General features: G+C 53.1%; 3 protein-coding genes and 2 non-coding genes across 5 annotated transcripts; 3 read left to right on the top strand and 2 right to left on the bottom strand.

Moving 5' to 3' along the window:
- Positions 1-1,796: 1,796 nt before the first annotated feature.
- On the bottom strand, positions 1,797-2,544 carry DL89DRAFT_271802 (uncharacterized protein). Its single transcript, XM_040888947.1, has one exon. The coding sequence runs from the start codon at positions 2,230-2,232 to the stop codon at positions 1,990-1,992; it is 243 nt and encodes an 80-aa protein (XP_040739396.1). The 5' UTR covers positions 2,233-2,544; the 3' UTR covers positions 1,797-1,989.
- Positions 2,545-2,650: 106 nt separating this feature from the next.
- Positions 2,651-2,724, bottom strand: DL89DRAFT_t208. The gene has a single exon. It is a non-coding gene; the product is annotated as a tRNA-Asn (tRNA).
- Positions 2,725-19,166: 16,442 nt separating this feature from the next.
- DL89DRAFT_t209 lies at positions 19,167-19,240 on the top strand. The gene has a single exon. It is a non-coding gene; the product is annotated as a tRNA-Asn (tRNA).
- Positions 19,241-19,346: 106 nt separating this feature from the next.
- DL89DRAFT_271793 (uncharacterized protein) lies at positions 19,347-20,094 on the top strand. The gene has a single exon (XM_040888946.1). It carries the CDS (start codon positions 19,659-19,661, stop codon positions 19,899-19,901), a length of 243 nt encoding a protein of 80 aa, XP_040739395.1. The 5' UTR covers positions 19,347-19,658; the 3' UTR covers positions 19,902-20,094.
- Positions 20,095-20,365: 271 nt separating this feature from the next.
- On the top strand, positions 20,366-22,358 carry DL89DRAFT_279619 (cytochrome P450; the record flags this gene model as incomplete). Its single annotated transcript, XM_040889577.1, has 2 exons — positions 20,366-20,435; positions 20,683-22,358. 2 exons carry the CDS (start codon positions 20,366-20,368, stop codon positions 22,152-22,154), a joined length of 1,542 nt encoding a protein of 513 aa, XP_040739394.1. The 3' UTR covers positions 22,155-22,358.
- Between the last annotated feature and the right edge of the window lie 395 nt (positions 22,359-22,753).

The raw sequence follows: 22,753 nt of genomic DNA, 5'->3' as shown, positions 1-22,753 counted from the left end.
CTCGCTGTTGCCGACGAACCTGTCGGGGTTGTACTTGTATGGCTCAGGCCACATATCCTTGTTCATTGCCGCACCTCGGAAGTTTATGTGGAGCTCGGTGCCGCCTGGCAAGTAATGGCCCTGGAACGTCACCCCACCAGAAGGAACAGAGCGCGGCAACTGCCCACCGATCACCGGGCACAGGCGCAGCGACTCGTAAATACATGCCTCGGTGAACGGCAGCTTCTCCCTGGCATCAGCGTAGGTAATGAGATGGTCGGAGTCGAACTGGCTGCGAATCTCGTCCACAGCTCTCCTGTAGATATCAGGGTGCAACATAAGCAAATGGGTTGTCCAAGCAAGCGTGTTCGCTGTAGTGTCGATGCCAGCACCCAGCATCAGCATGCTCTCAACCTGGATTTCGGTTTCGCTCATCCGGATCTTGGAATGCGGGTCTTCGGCGTCAAGGAATGCCTGGAGAAGGTCCACCGGCTTCTCTGCTCCGCTCTCGAGTATCGCGCGACGCCTGTTTATCAGACGCCTAACAGCCCGCGTAGCTCTTCCAAAGCTATCCTCCAATCCACGCACCAGTAGCGAAAAGGGGAACGCCTTGAGTATCGGAAACACCGCCTTGTGCATATGCAGCATCATCGAGTCTTGGACCCATTTAATCGGGACAACATTGTCGGTTTTAATGCACTCCAACTCTTGACCACACATGAGGGCGCCGATTACGTCGAGTGTTGTGAGCATATATGACATGCTGTAGTTGATTTCGATATTCCCTTTAGCCTCGGCTTCAATCTGTGCGTCCCATTTCTCCTTGAGTGCCTGGTACCCGGCTTTCAGAATCGTCGGCTCCATATTTTGCAGATACCCCAGGTTGAAGAAGGGCCCGACTTGACGTTTACGAATGCCAACAAGGTCTGCGTTGCTGGAGCTGAGAATGTTTTCGATTCCGAACAAGTGGAATGCGTGGTAAAACTCGGGCTTAGCAAAGGCGTGGGTGCTTAGGGCTGACTTCAGGTCCGCGAGATTCGACAGAGATACGGCATTCGGTCCGCACACATAAAGGTCGCCGTACTTTTCGTAGTCGTGCATCGCGTATTTGCTCATCTTTCCTGACATACCAATATACCCCAGTCGAATATTTGATAGCCGGGCGAAAAAGGGTCCAGGGATGTTGCGGAGAGGCGAGAGACAGAGGGCATAAACTAGCTTGTACCCAACTAGAGCAGCGGCAGCAGCTAGTAGGTGGGTGGGCGTTATCGAACTGTAAAGAGATGCACACATCTCCTTCCATCCAAGGTCCTGAAGAGCGCTTAGAAGAGACATTGAAAGAGGCATCGGAAATGACCAAGGTGAAAAGTAAAAATAGAGATACAGGTGCCCACCCCCATCGGCCACAGATTTAAGGGAAGGTCCGACATACCGTGGAGCAACAGTGACAGCGTGAAAGCACAGGAGGGCGCGTACAAACCACAATACAGTATTCCCGCTCGAGTGCAAGAATAATAATTGCTGAATCTCCGCCTGGACAAGCCATGCAGCCCTATGCTGTTCCCACTATTGGAGTTTGTTGGAATGTTTCCCACAGGTCCTCGAGACAATTGTCGTTTGTAGTGGCTGAATAGGAAGTGGCGTGCATTGTTGGCGCTCTACATCACAAAAACCTGAATTATTTGGTGGGCTAGACAAGCAAGTGTGATTACTAGATCTGCCTCAGGGTGTAAGGATGATGGAAAAGTGCATACAGCAATCAACTGCATGTGGACAGCAATGCGGCAAGCGGCCCCTCACAAATGGGTGGGTATATCATAATTTATTTGACATGGGCTGGGGTGAAGAAATATGCGGATGGCAGCTTGGAGAATGCATGCCCTTTTGAATGCACGTGCTGCGTGCTTTTGGTGGTTGGCGAAACTAGGTGTCGGGAGGAGAAGGAGCCGGTAGATCGAGTCGGTATGTGTGATATGTACATGTGCGATGCAGAGACGGTGGATGCGATGGTTAGCACCCACGGCCACTGAGGCATAAGGCGCATGTGCACTCGCGGTCGCAGAGGACAAGAGCAGTGTTGGTGGTCGGTGCGAGCATCTTGACAGGCAGATCGAGCGCTGGAACTGGAGGGAGACGAGGGGTGTGCAGGAGCTGTATAAAGAGCCAGAAGACCAGCTGATACCGGGGAGCCGGTGGATTTATAGCAAAGACTGGTCGGCATGCAGAAACCAGAGCCGGGCTGCGTCGCTTCATATTAAACCTAATGCAAGCAGCATGCCGCCGTTACCCCAAACCAGCAGCCCCTATTTACCTGTTTTCGACAGCATCGGCAACAACTGGCGTGATTTGCAAGCAGCAGCGCCACGCCGGATGTTGCGGGCCGTTCCCAAAAAGGCTAAATTAGCAACGCAACTCTATCTGGAGGCGTGCGGCGGTTTTTCCGTTGGGCTGAGCTGCTTCGGACACTGTGAATGACGAATGGTAACAAAAAGAGAAACAAAGGCGGTATCAAGGGGCTGGATAAATAGCTGCAGGCGGGTGCGTGTGTGCGTATGTGCATGTGTGAGGTGGGACGCCCAGCAAACAAACGAGCCAACAAAGAACGGCTTACAGCACAGCCCCAAGCAAAAAAAGAAGAAAAGAAGAAGAGTGGTAGTGGAGGCAAAAAGATCGCTCTCGGATAGGCTCGAACTATCAACCTCCTGATTAACAGTCAGACGCGCTAACCAGTTGCGCCACGAAAGCAGACCTGGCACCAAAGCCAATTTCTGATGTTATCGCTCGGCGGGAGTGATAATATGCTAGCAAAGGAGCTAGCGTCGGAAGAGCTCGAACCGGAGCTCAGACGTCGGGGAGAGAAGGTCGGGATTGTAACGGGTTATATTGGGAAACAGGTTCTGAGTCAAGGAATATTCGGGGGCTTGTTGTTCTTGTCTTGTCCTGTCGGTCTGACTTCTCCATATATATGGAGTAGTCAACGAGTGTCTTGGCTACGCTTTAGGTGTAGCATATACGATAGGAATTCCTGTGTTAGGATCCGTAAGAGGAGCATAAAGGGCGGACTTGTTCCGTAGACGAGGCAGTGTACTTGTGTTTATATTGCGAGTGGAACCTTGTGCGTGTGTGACGTTGTCTTGGCCCGGGTCTTGATCTTGATCTTGATCTCGCAGGTGGGCTTCGTCATGTTCATGCTCATCCGAGTTGAGCATAACACTGATATCTCGGAAAAATAACGTATCCATAAATGAATTGGAAGCTGCCTCTGAACTTATCGCTGTTTGCCACGTTCTACATAGCTCTTGACTAGAGTATAAATATACCACCTGGAAACAAAGACACATGCACGTGGATTGACCAACACCAGTTATCATTTGTGTCACCGATGCAAAGTGAGTACATGTTAGACCATGATCTAGTGCTGTGGTCGGCGTGTTCTGTTGTGATTTCATTAACCTTATATGCTCTAGCATATCCCAATACTTCTTATCTAATGTTGTTGCAACTTTTATTGCATATGCTTTTGTTCCTATCCTACCACTATTTGGCCATTTCTCCTTATCGACGCCTGCTGCATCCTCTACACAGACTACATGCGCACTAATTCTTGCGAGTATACGAGACAGGACGAGCTGTTAACCCCTCACCATGGGTTATGCTGAACAGCCTCGCCCCTTGGCTCTGCTCCACCTCACAATAGGTGCGTACCACGCTCCCAGATTGGCAATTCCACGGCGGATATTTGAGATGCTCATAGGCTGAGGTCAGCAGCACCTGTGCTTCACTCGCCATAGCTGCGCGCTCTTCGTTGCCTGCAGTCCAAATACCATGGCCATTTCCAGCCGATTATCGATTGTTAAGAAATGTATTGTGCAAAGAGATGGCTATAAACAGATGGGTTTTGGTAGCCAAAGGCGCCAATCGGCGTACAGCAGGCTTGGTTCTGGATGGTTAGAGGATGACGGAAGTCAGGGTTCCCTTGACATCTCAGCACTTTTCGCCGATGCTGCACAGGCTGCACGAGCACTCGCGGTCGCAGGTGTGGAGGACAAAGGACGGCAGCGAATTCATCGTTTTCAGTGGGTTTTGAGTTGAGGGACGAGTGCAGAGGGTGTGGGGTGGTGAGATGCAGGAGAGGAGTTGCCTGGGCACCAATTCGGTCGGCTTTTATACGCAACAGATCGGCGGCGACCGACTGCTGTTCCTGACTGTGAGAGCCCGGCAGAACCCCCAAACATGCCGCTCACAGTGGTGAGGTCTTCAGATTTATTTACTGAATCCAGGAGGTTCATATTAGTCCTCCATTATCTGTGTTTCAAATCCTTAGGCTCAGCAGCATTCACCCAAGGACACCCCCGTTCTGGAGACAGAGAATTCTTTATACAATTGCTTGCTACATGTTTGGGTAAAGTAAACTCCCCCAGCAAAACGGCAGCAGCACGCCGCCACTGCCCGCTCCAAAAGGATAAATCGAAGAGCCGCACATTGTCTGCACAAGACACCCCCAGCCCTACACCTGCCCGTAGCCTCCATAGTGGCCGCCGGTGTGCATTTTATATTGCCAAAGCGAGAAAATTCATGTATGCAGCACCGCGAGTTCGCGATTGGCAGGCCAGACTCTGGTAACTGCGTATTCCATGTTGGGAGCAGCCACTGCTGCTCACTTTGAAACCTGCAGGAGCTGCGCCGAGGTAAGCTGGAGCTGGCGGGCGCACTCCAGGAGATTATGTATCTGGTTCGACTTGTCCACGGCCTCGGCGTATAGGCGGTCGCGCTCCTCTTGCAGTTTGCTCCGCTGGTCGGCCGAATCGCTGCTGTCGAGCTGAGGACCAGGAGTATCGGGATCAAGGGCAACAGCAAGCTCGCGTGCCCGCTGCCACGATGCCTTGTATTGGGCCCGGGCATCCTCCAGCCCCTTCAGCAGCTCTGCTGTCTCGCTGCCGCTTACGAATGCGTCGATTTGCACCATGTGAGTATTGACTTTCTTTGCCTGGTCGAACAGGCGGGCTGTATCGCGCATGAGCTCCTGGACAGCTGCCGATGCCTGCTTCATTGATGTAGATGGCTATGTGAGGCAATAGATAAGTGTAAAGCTGTGCCAGATATTTAGCAGCGAAGCGATAAGACACCCAGAGATGTGTGTCACTGATAATGTGCGCAGTGCCATATTTTGGGAGGTGTCCAGGATTGCTGATGCGCAGCTTCTTTGCATTCACCAAGGGCTCCTTCTCACCATCACTCCATGGGCGTCAATCGCCCTTCACCCACCATTGATATCAGTCCCAAATCGCCCAACGGCTGGTGATCAAGGGCAAACTCGGGTATAAAAGAGCCGGCGATTGCGTGCATTATAGGCCGCTAGCATTTTCTTCCTTGCCCAACTTTTTTAACCAGCTATTACCATGGGCGACACCTCTCACTCTCATACTCACGGCGGCGAGCCCTGCGGCGGGCACAGTCATGACCACGGGCACTCGCATGGCCATACGCACGACGGGCAGCCATGCACCGGACACGGCGACCTCGATAGCCAGGAGGCTAGAGATGCTCAGGCCGAGGCCCAGGCCATGACCGACGTTGTAGCTGCATTCCTGTACTACAAAACATACTCGCTGAATACCGCAATTTACCGCCGCCTACACTCGATTGATGAGCTCAGTGAGGAGCACCGCAAGATTGTGTCATCTCTGGGTACCATCGACAAGATCAAGAAGGCAGAGGAGCTGCTACGCGAGAACTACAAGTTCATTCTCAACCTGACGTATGCAAACACTGTCGGTTCGATGCCCAATCCGAATGAGGACCCCGATAAGCTGCGCGAGTTCCTGAAGATGTTCTTTGCATATCGGGAGCGCACGAGCGGCAAGCCTGCCAAGGACCACCACATGGATAAGGTCATCAGCACGCTGAAGCAGTTTGTGCGCGACTGGTCTGTTGAAGGCAAGGCGGAGCGCGAGACAACCTATGGTCCGATCATGCAGGCGCTTGACGACGAGTTTGCTGACACTAGGCCTGAGGAGCGTGGCAAAATCAACGTGCTGGTGCCAGGTGCCGGGCTAGGCCGCCTTGCCTACGACATTTGCTGCCGTGGATTCAGTGCACAGGGCAACGAGTTTTCGTACTTTATGCTGTTTGCGTCCAACTTTGTTCTCAACAAGGTCGAGCAGCCCGAAGAGATTACGATTTACCCTTTTGTGCACCAGTTCTCCAACGTGGCCAATGTCAACGATCAGATGCGGGCCGTTCGCATCCCTGATGTGCTGCCCAGCGAGCTGCCATACAAGGACACGGCGGACTTCTCGATGACTGCTGGCGACTTTATCGAGGTGTATGGCGATGACGAGGAAAGGGAGAGCTGGGACGCTATCGTCACCTGCTTCTTCATGGATACAGCCAAGAATGCGATCAAGTACCTCGAGACCATGTGGCATGCCATGAAGCCTGGTGCTGTGTGGATCAACCTGGGTCCGCTGCTCTGGCACTTTGATAACATCGAAGGCGAGGAATCGGTTGAGTTTACGCGCGACGAGTTTGTGCAACTGGCGAAGGAGATCGGGTTTGTGTTCGACGAAAGCAAGTTCAGGGATGACGTGCCGGCCACGTACACGGCCAACTCCAAGAGCATGCTGCACTACACGTACAGCACATTCTTCAGCATCGCGCACAAGCCCAAGTAAAGCGAGTCATCTGGGAGCATATGGATTTAGTTCTGTGAGGTCATTAAAAGATAAAAGCTCTAGTGGACTGCAGTGGGGGGGGGGAGGAGATGGTCCAAAGCTTGCTAGCGCTTCTTCGAGGTGACACGGCTGACGGCGCTCTTGACGGCATGGGCGCACTTCTCGATGTCCTTCTTGGTGTGGGCAGCCGACACACAAATGCGGATGCTCGAGTTAGGCATCAGGCGCTCGTGCTCGTCGACAAACATGGAGCGGGTGAGGAGCACGCCATCCTTCTGCGCCTCGTCAGTCAGCTCCGTCAGGACACGATCAATATCAGTCTTGGTCCAGGCTCCGCCGGACCGCTTCATGCGAACCAGGGTCTCGGGCGTCAAGCGAATGTGAACCACCGGGCTCTCGTTCGACCCCTCAACCTGCAACCCCTGGATACGCCTGAGCAATGTGCGCAGGTGCACAGAGTTCTCACGCATCGCTGGCAGGTAATCGTCGGGGTTGTTCTCCAGCGAGTGCAAGGCATCGGCGGCAGCCACAGTCAGTATTCCAGGCATAGACGCCGAGAAGCAATAGCCAAGGCCAGACAGACGCTGGTGCTCGACTAGGTCCTTATCAGCACAGCAGAAACCGCCCGAGGCACCGATGGCGTTGTTGAGCGCGCCGATCATCAGATCAACCTCATGCGGGTCAAGGTTGTAGTGGTCGGTGAGGCCAGCACCACGCTTGCCCATGACGCCAAACGACAGCGACTCGTCGAGGATGATGCGGTACTTGTATTTGTGCTTGAGCTCGACCAGGGCATCGAGCGGGGTGATGTCGCCGGTGTTCTGGAACAGTCCCTCAGTGATGATGAACTTGCGCGGCAGTGCGCTCTTGCGACCAGCCAGCTGTGCATTGACTTCGGCCAGGACGCGCTCGAGATCCGCCATATCGTTGTGCTTGTACCAGTAGACCTTGCTGCGCGACAGCGCAATCGCCTGCTGAAGCGAGAACGCAACACCCTCGTCGGCAACAATAATATCGCCGCGCTTTGAGAAGCAGGGGATTACAGAGAGCGTAGTGGTGAAGGCCTGGCTGTACAGAATCGCAGAAGAGTGGCCCACGAATGCTGCCAGCTGCTTCTCCAGTTCCATGTGCACGTCCAGAGTACCGTAAAAGCCTGGAGGACCGCAGGAGCCAACACCATACTTGCGCAGCATCTCCTGTGCGCGCTTCTCGATATCGGGGCTGTTGATGAACCCGAGGAAGTTGTACGATGCAAAGTTCAGTACCTGCTTGCCGCTGCCCGAGGCCAGCTTGACCCGGATGCCGTTGGGGCCATCAATCAGCACTGCCTTGTCGAGAGTCTCGCGCTCAAACTCAGTCAGTTCCGGAACCAGCGGCTCGGGCTTCCAGTCCTCGCACAGCTCGTCGATTTCCTTCGTGGTCAGCACGACCTCGTTTGTGCCAATGTTGTACTTTTGCTTGGTCATGTACCAGATGATGAAGCCGACAAGGCAGACTTCAAGGAAGGTGCGGAACGGGTCGTCCTTGTACGAGTTCTTGATGTACCGGATCACGATGCGGAACGAAGCGTCCCAAACGGTACGTAGGAGACCGCGCTGCGAAACGTCGCCGGTCTCGGGGAGAGGAGTGTTAGCAGCAGACTCCATCTTGAAATCGGGGGGGGGGTGAGTACTTCTACGAGGTGAATTCAGCTGAGATGAAAAAAGATTCAGAGCGGAGAAGAGAGGGAGCCTACCAGCCGTTGGGGGGGTGGGTGTGGTCTTCAAAACAAAGGCCTCAGTCTAGCCTGCGTTCTGAATAAAGCCGTTCGCCCACCCCATTGGCGGAAAGCATTTCATGGGGAGTGGCCCAAGAAGACGTGTAAAATGGACTCTGCCAAGTGTTGTCAGGAGTTTAGTGCGCATCCTGGCGTGCTACGCGTGCTCGTTCAGCGCTTAGGCGCTCGGGGTTCGAATACCAGGCGTGCGCGCCCCTGCATGATATATCGCGTGGCCCGGTGGCATCTGCGAGGTTCGACTCCTTGCCACGGGAAAAATAGAGTAGATGAAATGTCCACAAAACATCTCACCTGCCTCTATACCTTTTTGCTGCCAACTAGCTGCGGTGTCTTGCAAGGCTGGTGGTTCCAGGGTCTGGAATCGGATTTTCGGATCAAGCGGACGAGATGGACCTATTTTTTTTCGCTCTCCTAAGCACCTCCATCCCGCTTGGGCTCCTAGCCCTAGCCCTTTATCTCAGCCCGTCGTTTATTTGCCTCGCAATTTACTTTCACCTTTTCCGTGCATTTCTGAGGGTTGCGCTAATTGCGGGTTTGGAATCTCGAGCGAGGCTTTTTGCAGAGCTGTGATACAGGACTTTTTATTTAATGGCGCTGAGGGCCAGCAAGCGTAGCCTGCTCTGGACACAGCGCACAAAGCCGATCGCAGTACTCTACCGGGCAGCCGACCAGAACCACCGGTTACGAGCCACATACCACTACAAATGCGAGCATGGAATGCTGACATACCATACATGCACTAGCAAACGGCGAGCAGAGCCTGGGTGCCGGCAGTTCCACACCGATTCAGTGCTTGGCGACCGTATGATCAGTGACGACGAAATCACAGAGGCATTCGCACGTCTAGATGATCTTCTCAGCAGCGAATCACAGGATGTGCCCGAGATCTGGGCCATGTACGACCAGCTAAAGATCCGGAGGCTCCTATCGTTTGTGTCGTTCGAGACATGGACAAGTCTGCTCAAAACATGCCAACGCACACCGCCACGATTATTGGGATCGCGAAGAGCAGAAAGGCACGGCAGCCCATCAAACAAGCAGCTGTCCAAGACCTACGTGGGTGCAGGGCATAAGCTGGATGATGCGAAGGCTCCAGGAAATGGACATCGTAGGGACGTTAGGCTTCGCACGCTTCTGCCACTGGGTCAGGGGTCGGCTGCTGGCAGGCTGGAGAGCGAGTTTGGGCGAGAGTTTGTTGGTGATGAGATGCGGGTATGGACACGGGATATGTCGAAACGGCGAGTGCTGATGATGCTAGGCGACATGTGGCGATGCTCAGAGCCCACCGGCACAGAAGATACTGGCGGTTTTACTGGTGGACCTCGTGACATTCCGATAATATCTATATGGCGACCGGTAGCACAGCACTACAATATAGCATTCGACGTGATCTGTCGTGACCCGGCGTCATCAGTCGACGAATTGATCTCGCTGCACACGGACATGCGCTTGCATACAGTTTCTGAGGACGCCATCACATTCAACACGCTACTCAATGGGTGCCGACGGTTGCGTGCATGGCGGCATTTTCGTGCCATCGATGAGCAGATGCGCAAGCGACATGACTGGGGCGTCACACGGATGGATGCAACAACATGGGGCACCCTGATCCAGGGATATCGTGAGTGCGAGGATTGGGAGTCTGTCGACAGATGCGTGGCATTGGCTACCAAAGCCTGCCACGACTGGCGCAAAGATCCAGGCGTTGGTGTAGAGCCTACTGTGAAACTATGGACGACAATTGTCAGCGTATACGCGCAGCGCAACATGGTATCCCAGATGATCGGTGCGCGGCGAGTAATGGGGAAGTTAGGGTTGGAAATGTCATCGTGGGCGTTTGCAGCGGTGTTTGCAGCCTTACATCGCATGCGTCGGTCGCTAGCACGCAGCCGCAAGGACACATGGCCTGCAGTAGAGTTGGCGATCCAGGAGTTTGAGGCTATGCGTGATGGTGGGATCGTGCCCAATGCGACAGTCTTGACCAACATTATCTTGACCATTGGGCTCAAGAACCATGCACAGAGCCATAAATCCGACGAATACCCTGGTCGTATGCAGAGAAAGCTCGAGAGCATTGGCGGGCAGGTCAGAGACGAGCTTGAGAGCATGGTAATGCGTGGGCGTGACCCGAACATTTATGCGGCACTACTGAATCTGAGTAGTCAGTCAGCCAGTATCCATGATGCAGAGGCAGTATGGCAAACGCTCGAAACTGAGCTTCGGTTCTCTCAGGGAGGAAGCAGACAGCCGCTGCTAAACTCGCTCACACTATCTGCCTATATGCATGCGCTGATAAGTTGCCGCGAATACGAGAAGGCAATCTCAGTGTTCTACAAGTATGTGCTGCCCATGCCTGGCGGGCCGCATGGCAAACTGCGCGGACAGTTGGCATCGGCTAGACTACACAGTGTCGATCGTAGCGTATACGAAGCAGCAATCAAGGCATTTGCACTGGCTGATAGGCACCGTCTGTGTCTCCAGATTATACAAAAGATGACTGCCAGTCGGATCATGCCCAGCGTTCTCACATTGCGATATCTGCTTCTGCCGCCAGATTACACCGATCCACAGAAAATCCGGCTCCACAAGTATACACGCAGATGGAGCCTGCCACTGTCGGTTGCGCGCGAGGCATGGGATATGGTTCTGGCGACAAGGCGCGAACACTGGCTGTACGGGTCAAAGCGTGAAGAGGGAGAGATGCCTGTGATTGTCAACGACGTTGCTGCGCAGTTTATCCGTGTTGCTGCGTATGGGCGGAGTGTCGAATTTGGCGAGCAGGTGTTTGAGGCACTCAAAGCGGAGATGGACTACTTTGGCATGGGCAAGCCTGTGGACGAAGACGCAGGTATGGATGCACCAGCCGAGGAGTTCCCTGAGGATATGCAATGCGTACCAAATGTGCGCACATACACGTCAATGGTTACATTATACGGCTACGATGCGAACTTGGAAGGTGTAAGCCGGATCTGGTCGGAGATGCTCGAGCGCGGTGTCCAGCCTAACTTGCCCACATACACCAGCTTGATTAACGCTCTGCACAAGGTCGCTCTGCGCAAACGGTGGAGACGCACTAAGGCATTTGCTGAGATTTCTAGCCAGCAACCCATTGTGAATGCCAGTACTGTTGATATGGATGGCGACTACCATCTTCCAGGGATTCCTGATGGCGGCCACATGAGCACACCTGCCGAGGGGGCGGTACGAGATCGGGCGACAAAGCAGGACAAGATGATTGCGCAGCTTGAGGACTCGCTGATGGCCTCGGCAGGATCAGACAAGTTGGCGATGTTCGATATCCCGCTCGGCACACTTTTGCTGAGGTACCATTCGATGAAAATTCACGACACTGCCCACGACATTGCTGCTGAGTCAGGCAGTCCGGAGCAAGTCAATGAAGAAACATCCGACGATATTAAGAGGGCTATGCGCGTGTGCTTGGCGGTCGATGAAGCTGGGTTGCAGCCAGATTACAGGTTTCACTCAGCGCTGGCGGATCTGTTTGATACCTGCGGTGACGCATCGGGCGCAGAGCTGGTGCGTAAGCATATGGGCCCGCTGATGGATCCCAGACCGTGATGCGACATGCATTTTTGGAAATATATAGAGTTAGGACATTGCGCTGGGTCGCGCAGAATCTGCCAGTCTGCCCATTGATGCAAGAACCGCTTTTGTGGATGTTGCTGGCGAGCCGAGTCATAGTTCTCGGGTGGTCGTTTTCATCGAGTTGGCTCACATCAAGGGAGAGCGGTTATCGCACAGCTTGAATGCGCCTTTTTTCTTTTTAATATTTCGCTTCGTTTGCATTCCACACCTTTAGAAATGTCGCGCTATCCCAAAGTAATTACGCGGCAGAGCACACAAATGTTCTTTGGCGGGCTCATGCTGACCACAGTGGTTGGGTATATCTGGCTGAGCCCACGCATGAAACAGACTGAAGAGTTACAGGGTCAGCTCCGCAAAGTCCAAACACACATGTACTGGAGCATGGCTTTGACACAACGAACACGGCGGGAGGAGACGGCCGGAGAGACAACAGCACCGCGGCGAGTGATATGGTGGAATGCACGTGTGGGCCAGCTATTCCACTGGGCGGGTGAGCCTGGGTACTTGACGGCGGGCACACAAAAGGCATGTAGGCTGGTAAATGACGGGCTCGAGTATGGCGTGGGGGAGGTGAAGCGCGCAATCAGCAGCAGTAGTGAATGGGCAGCAGACACGATAAAGGAAGAGGTCGAGCAGTCGGCTGTTGTCAAGAGCGCTCGGCTTATGTGGGAGGACGAGAAGCGCAAGTGGCGAGTCGCTCACGCCGACGCTATCGAGGCTGTGCACCCGCTGTACCAGAAACCAGAAGGCCCCTGAGTTTGCTATGGCTACACTGCTCCATGCAGATAATTCTAGTATATATCGTTTGCGTGAAGAAAACACATTTATTCAGCAGATATTGGCGCTATTGTTGTAGTGTAGGTAATTACTTGTGGAGACCGCTGATTGCAGACATGTTCTTTTGGTTGGACGAGGATTTGATGAATGTGGCGATGTTCGACAGCCCGCGGTCCTCGACATAATTGGGACCGGCATGTGGTTCCATTTTGGTAGTCTGCGAAATAAGCGGGAACCATTCGAGTTCAATGTAATTGTCTGCGGCCTTCAAATTACGCTGTGGGAGTATGCAGTCCTGCACGAGCGGCGACCCATCGGGCAGCCCATGGCGACCTTGCGAGTCCATTGTGAGCTCGGTGCCGACATTGATGTGATAGGCGTTGTTTGAGAACGATTCCTGCAAGGACGGATGGTTGTTGGCCAGCGAGTTGGCAGTGCGCGTGTAGCGCGACGCGAGCTCCTCAGTAGCTGACGCTGCGTCGCTGAAGGCGTTATCGTTGTGCACGCTGATTGACCGCCCCTTTTCGGGGTTGAACGAGCCGCCAAGCTCCATGGCCAGAAGCTGCATTTCCTCCTTCTGGTGCTCCTCAATCTGCCGCTGCCGCCTATGCCGCCGGTAGAAGAACCAGACAAGAACGCCAATTATCGCCAGCCCAGCAACACCACCACCAACAGCACCGCCAATTAACCCCGCATTGACCTTTTTGCTGCTCGTGGCCGGCGTTTCGGTCGGCGTGCTGGATCCTGTAGGCTTAGATGTCTCTGTGGGTGCGGCGGTCGGCTTCGGCGTCGATGTGGGTGTCGCGTCGCCATTGCTGTCGTCAGTGGCCTTTGTTGGGGAAGGAAGCTCATCTTTGGGAATCTCCTTGACAGGCACAACTTTGACTATGGTGCTTCCGGCGTGGTTAGTTGTGAAGACGGGCGACCCGATGAATGAAGACTTCCCTCTTTCGTCATTCATAAACAGGATATAGGTTGTGTACTTTGATGTTACAGTAGACACAACCAAATTACCATCGGGGTCTATGGAGGATTTGATATTGACGTTCATTCCTTCGTTGATGCTGACTTGTGTAAAGGCTGATACAAGTGCCATGGCGGCAGCGCTCAGCGCCATCATACGGGATATGCTGAGCCTCATGACTATACGAAGGACAGCGCTTTTATGCTATAGAAGAAGATAAGCTGTGCGAGTGTATGAGGCTACCAGTTAGCAGAAATGGTAAAAGGCGTGGGTTGGAGCTCCAATGTAAATATCAAACAAGTAGATAAAAAGGCAAAAGTGTAATGACTAGAGGAAAGGAAAAGGAAAAAGGATGCACCAGAGCGCGGCCAGTGCAAACCACCGCGCCTATCCAGCCTTATGTTTACTCTTTCCTGTAGCCGCCGTGTCCCCCAATGCTATTTTTGTTTGGTGCATGAGGGTGCATCTTGCTATTCTACCATCAAATACCTGACTACTACTAGGACAGCAGGAGCGATAAAAATGTTGCAAAAACAAGAAATTGGAGGTACAGGATCCACTTCCCATACACACCGGTTTTGATTGTGATAGCTGCTGTTTGTCCCCTCCTCCGCCATTCCGCAATGGCTACAAAAAAACGTCTTTGTGCATTCTTGTATATAGCAGGCGCTTACATGTAATCGTGCATGAGGAGACGTTGATTTCTGTGGTGGAAAGAAGGAGCGTGATGGCCAAGTCGGCGCATTGCGATCGGCACCACGCATCAATTTTTGCGTAATAAACATATGCACAAAGCTGCATATGGCAGCTGGTGTGTTGGGAAGCATCGAAAGCGCGTGTAGGAACCGTGCTAATTATAGAACACAGTTGGCTGGATCCAAGCGCTGGAGGACAATATTGGTAGGTTGGTGGTCTGTAGCTCAAGGCAAGACGCCTATTTTTCATGGGTCGTGTTTGGCATGACCTATATTTAGTGTACCAGAAATCAAGGGCAACTATGAAATGATCTGCCCAGGGACTGCGCGCTACATGTCGACTAGGTCGTCTCTGCTGCTAGACCTTGTATACACATCTCTCTCCTCGCCCACTTCATCGTACAGCGTATAGAAGTCCTGCAGCAGCGGGTAGTAGTCCTCGACCTTGCCCTCCCGTGTTGGCCGGATAAATTCCATGACCAGCGGCGAGCCGTCAGCGTACCGGTGGGTCTTGCTCAGTGTATCCATAGTGATCTCGGTGCCGATATCCTGCAACTGTGGAATATGATCAGAGAACGGCGACTCACCCTCTTCGTGGGCCGAGCTGCGCAGGTAGCGAGTGCCAAACGACGGGCGGCCGGCGAAGCTGTCCTCAAAGGGTGTGACAGTCGACGTGTTGAAGATGCTGGAGGCCATCGATGTCTTGGGCTCGTACGAGCCGCCGAGCTCCTCAGCCAGCTGCTGCAAGCCAAGCTCGTAGATATAATCGGCCTGGCGGTTCTCCTGCTGCTTCTTGCGGTTGCGGTGTACGACATAAACAAGGATGGCGATCACGATAATGGCGACGACGGCACCAACAGCAATCCCTGCAATGGCACCTGTGGACAGGCCTTTGGACTTGGTCACAGTGATAGGAGCCGGCGTCTGCTCGTCGTCCACTGGAGGGGCGTTGTCGGTGAACGAGTTGGCGCTGTACCCTGTGGTTTCCGTGAAGAAGCTGAGGTAGGATTTGGCGTGGACATAGTACTGGTAGGTTGTGCTCTGTGTACACGAGGCAATGGTCTTTCCCGTTGAATCTACAATGCCTGACCACAAGCCCACCAGCTGATAGCCATCACCGACCTTGCGCACCAGCGGTGCCCCAGAGTCGCCCTTGCATGGCGCACTGCCCGGCGTCAGAGAATTTGCCGTGCACACCAGCTTACCATCAATTCCTTCAAACAAATCAGTGATTTTGCACTTGAACTCGTCGCCAATGGCAACCGTTGATACCTCCAGAACGCCGTTTGAGCTGCCTGCACCGAATTCGTCGGTAGTTCCCCAGCCCATCACTTCGAGCTTATCGTTGGTCTTGAGGCTGCCCGTGTAAAGAGGAACACGGTTCACTGCCGACGAGAACTTGAATGCCGGGCTAACCTGCAGCAGCGCGATGTTATCGGCGCCTGATGTCATGTTAAGCGAGCTGATAGGGATCACATTCTTGACGGTGGCTAGCGGCTGGCTGGCCACCGTGCTGTTTCCATAGCCAAGCGTAATGCTGCCGACTGACACCGGTTTGCCGTCTTTGCCGACTATGCAGGCTGCGGCTGTCACGATAATCTGGTCGGTGAGGATGGCTCCGGCACACCCGTTCCCGCCGTTAGCCTCTGATGTGGAAATGTGCACTGCAAACGGATAGTCTTTAATGCTGGCCTCTTTGCCGCCCACAATGCGCTTATCAAACGACACTGCCGCTGCGCTGCTGGCTGCCAGTGCTAAATATGTTGCCACCCACCGCGTCTGCATTAGATTATGTGCTGGCTACCAGGTATTTGTATACAAAATTACTTCAAAGCTTCAGTGGAACAAGGTGATGAGGTCCAGGTATATACATTAATCGGTGAAGTGAGGGAGGAACAGGAACTAAAAGGCAGGCCCTGCAAGATGGGAGAACATCTGCTCCCTGGCCCTTTTTGCTGAAAAAGAGCACAATAAAACCAAAACTCACTGTCCGCTCGCTCTGCAAATTGGGATTCTGGCCAGCATAGACGGCATGCAGCAGGCAGGCAAAGAGTGCGCCCACGCCCCCATCCATGTCGGAAATAGACGGCCCTTATATATAGCCCTGTCGAAATTGCTGATTTTTCAGCGCGTCCAATGAGTGTCCAACTAGGCGAAAACCAGACACAGGCAATGCTGGACTGGGTTGCCTTGTGACCTGTGCTAGAGAACTGGCATTAGATGCCGTTAGTGGCTCGGGGCAATGGCGACAATCTCATCGTCTTCGTCATCCTCCGCAGTGCGCGACGCCAGCTCATACGTGTGGCCCCAAGCAGTCCTCTTCTGCGCCTGGTGCACCCTCCACACCTTGACAAGGACCGCAAACAGCAGCAGGGCAAGCGCAGCCGATCCGGCCGCAATGCCGGCCACAGCACCCTTGCCCAGCTTCTTGGGTGCTGCTGGACTGCCGGCTGGCTCATGCAGGGACTTGGTGAAGGTGTCGACAGGGACCCCGACTGTCGAGGCAATAAAGTCGAGGTAGCTGTAGACATGTGTGTAGTATGCAAGGCTCGAGTCCTTGGCACACAAGTCGTAGCCCTCCTTGGACAGGTCTATGTGGTAGCTGTATATCCCAACCAGCTGTTTCTGGCCATCGACATCGTGGACCAGCGGCGCTCCAACCTCGCCATTGCACAGGTCGTGGCCCGGGTTCAGCATATTGTCGCTGCACAGCACACGGCCCTCGACTCCGTTGTAGTTTTCTGAGCGCTGGCACCGTGCACTCTCGCCAATGCGCACATCTGTGGTTTTCAGAGTCTCGGACCACTTGGCGCCAATCTGGTCGTCGGCGCCCCAGCCCATCACCTCCATGCGCTCGCGGGCCGAGACGCTGCCTGAGAACACAGGAATGCGGTTGACGGTCTCGGAGAACTCTAGCGGCTCGACCCTAACCAGTGCGATGTTGTTGTGGATGCCATTATGTGTGTACTTTCTGTGTACGGCGATTTCGAGCACCCGCGCATGGCGGAGCTTGCTGCGCTCGACCGAGCCGTAGCCGATCAGCAGCTCGTCTGGACGGATGACCTGGTCTGTGCCCTGGTGAACCACGCAAAACGCGGGCACCAGAATGATCTGGTCGTGGAGAATCGTGCCGACGCACTGGATGGGCATCTTGTCGCGAGTGTAGCTGAGATGGGCCACAAACGGAAACTCGCCCTGCTTTGCCTCGCGTCCGCCGACTATCCGCTTGTCAAACATGCTTCACTACTGTAGTATCTGTGTGGATGCTTGCTGGCTGTATGCTAAGTGAAAAAGGGTATGGAGGGAGCATCTGCCCCGCTGTCAATGCTCCCTTGCCTTCTCTACCACGTCGCCCTTTGTCGCCCTGCTGTCATTTTTAGCACTTGCTGCATGCCTGGCGTGACCTGGGCGCTTGATTTGCGAATGCCAGCCTTGGGGCAGAACGAGGGATGCACACTATTCCACGTCAAGTCGAAAATCAGCCTTTCTGTTGGCCGCTGTGCAGAACAACGCTCGCCAACGTCCAAACTCAGTTCGCAGCAGCAGTACTCATTTTGTGAACCCAACTAAGCAGAATAGTTGCTTTAAAGCAGTTCTCTGTTGCACTCTAGCGGTCAATTTTTACCATCTGTTCTCGCCGTTGATTTCAGCTCCCCCTCTTCACTCCTGCTAGTGTAAACACATATTTTTTGAAACCTTTAAAGATGGCCCGCATTCTTGCTGCCGCTCTGGCTGTTGCACCACTTGCCGCTTCCCAGTTCGCCTTTGACCCAAGCACATACGATGCCAGTCTTCTCGCCGGGATCATCTCGGCCAACTACGGCCAGTACCAGCAGCAGTGGGATGGCTACCTCGAAACTGCCAAATCCAAGTTCCCAGACGCATACACGAAGCTCACTGCGTACTTTGGAACCGACAGCATCCCTGATACATATGATGCGGCCTGGGTCAGCAAGTTTGCTCAGCAGATGCAAAAGACCGGTCCTACCACCGTTGTTGACAACCAGGTCAACTCGGCCACGTTCATCTTCACAAGCACCTCGGCTGATGCGGCAACAAAGTCTGCTACCGGCACTGCAACTGGAACCGCAACTGGAACCGCAACTGGAACCGCAACCGGAACCGCAACCGGAACCACAACCGGAACTGCAATTAAAACTGACACCGGCACCACTGGAATAACCACACATGACAAATCAAGTGCCAAGCCCACTACAAAGCCAACATTTACACTGAGCGATTCTGATACTGGCTCCAAATCGGGTTCGCCACCAGGCACAAAGTCCGCCAGCGACACGACCGCAGGGTCAACTGCAGGATCAAAGCCAAATGGCGCAAGAATTAACCAGCCCATGGTCACCCTCGGCCTGTCTCTGTCTGCATTGGTCATACTCTCATCTGGAAACCTGTTCTAGTCACAGCTATCTCCAGCTTTAATGTTATCACTCAAGCAAGAGTTCATATATTTAGGCCCAATGTTGTGTGCTCCCTATGCCAACATGACTCAATGAATCACCAATGTCCAACAGGTGTAAAGGATGAATATGCTAGCAGAAGTTGAACTCTTCTGCTTTACTTGCTTAAGGCCTTGTAGAGCGTGGCAAACAGTGATAAGTTCAGTGAGGCAGCTAGTAATTCCTTTATGAATACATTATTATTCTGAAATGTCAGAAATTGGCTTTGATTCCAGGTCTGCTTTCGTGGCGCAACTGGTTAGCGCGTCTGACTGTTAATCAGGAGGTTGATAGTTCGAGCCTATCCGAGAGCGATCTTTTTGCCTCCACTACCACTCTTCTTCTTTTCTTCTTTTTTTGCTTGGGGCTGTGCTGTAAGCCGTTCTTTGTTGGCTCGTTTGTTTGCTGGGCGTCCCACCTCACACATGCACATACGCACACACGCACCCGCCTGCAGCTATTTATCCAGCCCCTTGATACCGCCTTTGTTTCTCTTTTTGTTACCATTCGTCATTCACAGTGTCCGAAGCAGCTCAGCCCAACGGAAAAACCGCCGCACGCCTCCAGATAGAGTTGCGTTGCTAATTTAGCCTTTTTGGGAACGGCCCGCAACATCCGGCGTGGCGCTGCTGCTTGCAAATCACGCCAGTTGTTGCCGATGCTGTCGAAAACAGGTAAATAGGGGCTGCTGGTTTGGGGTAACGGCGGCATGCTGCTTGCATTAGGTTTAATATGAAGCGACGCAGCCCGGCTCTGGTTTCTGCATGCCGACCAGTCTTTGCTATAAATCCACCGGCTCCCCGGTATCAGCTGGTCTTCTGGCTCTTTATACAGCTCCTGCACACCCCTCGTCTCCCTCCAGTTCCAGCGCTCGATCTGCCTGTCAAGATGCTCGCACCGACCACCAACACTGCTCTTGTCCTCTGCGACCGCGAGTGCACATGCGCCTTATGCCTCAGTGGCCGTGGGTGCTAACCATCGCATCCACCGTCTCTGCATCGCACATGTACATATCACACATACCGACTCGATCTACCGGCTCCTTCTCCTCCCGACACCTAGTTTCGCCAACCACCAAAAGCACGCAGCACGTGCATTCAAAAGGGCATGCATTCTCCAAGCTGCCATCCGCATATTTCTTCACCCCAGCCCATGTCAAATAAATTATGATATACCCACCCATTTGTGAGGGGCCGCTTGCCGCATTGCTGTCCACATGCAGTTGATTGCTGTATGCACTTTTCCATCATCCTTACACCCTGAGGCAGATCTAGTAATCACACTTGCTTGTCTAGCCCACCAAATAATTCAGGTTTTTGTGATGTAGAGCGCCAACAATGCACGCCACTTCCTATTCAGCCACTACAAACGACAATTGTCTCGAGGACCTGTGGGAAACATTCCAACAAACTCCAATAGTGGGAACAGCATAGGGCTGCATGGCTTGTCCAGGCGGAGATTCAGCAATTATTATTCTTGCACTCGAGCGGGAATACTGTATTGTGGTTTGTACGCGCCCTCCTGTGCTTTCACGCTGTCACTGTTGCTCCACGGTATGTCGGACCTTCCCTTAAATCTGTGGCCGATGGGGGTGGGCACCTGTATCTCTATTTTTACTTTTCACCTTGGTCATTTCCGATGCCTCTTTCAATGTCTCTTCTAAGCGCTCTTCAGGACCTTGGATGGAAGGAGATGTGTGCATCTCTTTACAGTTCGATAACGCCCACCCACCTACTAGCTGCTGCCGCTGCTCTAGTTGGGTACAAGCTAGTTTATGCCCTCTGTCTCTCGCCTCTCCGCAACATCCCTGGACCCTTTTTCGCCCGGCTATCAAATATTCGACTGGGGTATATTGGTATGTCAGGAAAGATGAGCAAATACGCGATGCACGACTACGAAAAGTACGGCGACCTTTATGTGTGCGGACCGAATGCCGTATCTCTGTCGAATCTCGCGGACCTGAAGTCAGCCCTAAGCACCCACGCCTTTGCTAAGCCCGAGTTTTACCACGCATTCCACTTGTTCGGAATCGAAAACATTCTCAGCTCCAGCAACGCAGACCTTGTTGGCATTCGTAAACGTCAAGTCGGGCCCTTCTTCAACCTGGGGTATCTGCAAAATATGGAGCCGACGATTCTGAAAGCCGGGTACCAGGCACTCAAGGAGAAATGGGACGCACAGATTGAAGCCGAGGCTAAAGGGAATATCGAAATCAACTACAGCATGTCATATATGCTCACAACACTCGACGTAATCGGCGCCCTCATGTGTGGTCAAGAGTTGGAGTGCATTAAAACCGACAATGTTGTCCCGATTAAATGGGTCCAAGACTCGATGATGCTGCATATGCACAAGGCGGTGTTTCCGATACTCAAGGCGTTCCCCTTTTCGCTACTGGTGCGTGGATTGGAGGATAGCTTTGGAAGAGCTACGCGGGCTGTTAGGCGTCTGATAAACAGGCGTCGCGCGATACTCGAGAGCGGAGCAGAGAAGCCGGTGGACCTTCTCCAGGCATTCCTTGACGCCGAAGACCCGCATTCCAAGATCCGGATGAGCGAAACCGAAATCCAGGTTGAGAGCATGCTGATGCTGGGTGCTGGCATCGACACTACAGCGAACACGCTTGCTTGGACAACCCATTTGCTTATGTTGCACCCTGATATCTACAGGAGAGCTGTGGACGAGATTCGCAGCCAGTTCGACTCCGACCATCTCATTACCTACGCTGATGCCAGGGAGAAGCTGCCGTTCACCGAGGCATGTATTTACGAGTCGCTGCGCCTGTGCCCGGTGATCGGTGGGCAGTTGCCGCGCTCTGTTCCTTCTGGTGGGGTGACGTTCCAGGGCCATTACTTGCCAGGCGGCACCGAGCTCCACATAAACTTCCGAGGTGCGGCAATGAACAAGGATATGTGGCCTGAGCCATACAAGTACAACCCCGACAGGTTCGTCGGCAACAGCGAGGCAAGGCGCAACTTCTTTGCCTTCAGCTCTGGCGTCCGAGTATGCACTGGCCGGAACCTCTCTTGGATGGAGATGCTGACTATCTTTGCCAACATGCTTAAGGACTACGACTGGTCGCTACCTGATGATTACACCCATCTAGGGCCAAAGGTCCTCGATGAGCGCGGGTACCCGAAGAAGATGGAGAGCAGGCACTTTATCATCACTGCGTCAGCTAACCCGGAGCGTGACTGCCGTCTTGTTATCAAGAAGCACGTTGAATGATTATTCAAGGTGAAGTAGTTATACCAACCAACCTTTGTCTAGTGGCTTGTAATCTGCTATCTTTACCTATATATATGATTTTATAGTCGAAAGATTTTATAGTCAAAAAAGTGTCCGACCGTCCGCTAGAACCTTTTGAATTGGTTAAAAAATAAAACTCTTAAGCTTCAATACGAGTTTGGGTGGCTTGCTCCGTAAACTCCTTTTGATCTTGTGCGGCATCTGACCTCATTGGTGAAACCAGGGCGACAAACTGGTATTGTAGTGATCACAGATCTCCACTATATATCTCCATTGGTTCAGCGCAAGAGCTGCTCTCATTGTCGGTCAGCCTGATAACTTCCATGGCGTCATCATGGTGGTCATCACCGGCCGTGCAATGTTCTTAGGATGTTTATTTATGAGCACCTATTGAATAAGGCCATATAGCTCTCTCGGTGGTCATGCAATATTTGTAGGCTTATTTTATAAATTAATTTGGCTTATGAACATGCGTAAGCAGTAGTATTTGGGCCACAATGGATCCAGTCTGTATAGACTGGTTCAAGAGACTGCATCAGTGCTAAGGGCCTCAAGAACCATGCAAGCCAGATCATTTT

This window comes from Linderina pennispora, assembly GCF_002104995.1.
Source record: "Linderina pennispora strain ATCC 12442 chromosome Unknown DL89scaffold_61, whole genome shotgun sequence".
Classification (NCBI taxonomy): domain Eukaryota; kingdom Fungi; phylum Kickxellomycota; class Kickxellomycetes; order Kickxellales; family Kickxellaceae; genus Linderina; species Linderina pennispora.
The sequence above is the reverse complement of the archived record's forward strand: the minus strand, read 5'-3'. Positions and strand labels throughout refer to the sequence as shown.

Excerpts from the sequence above, each read along its gene's own strand:
- DL89DRAFT_271802 (XM_040888947.1), bottom strand. The coding sequence starts at position 2,232 with ATGAAGCGACGCAGCCCGGCTCTGGTTTCTGCATGCCGACCAGTCTTT.
- DL89DRAFT_271793 (XM_040888946.1), top strand. The coding sequence starts at position 19,659 with ATGAAGCGACGCAGCCCGGCTCTGGTTTCTGCATGCCGACCAGTCTTT.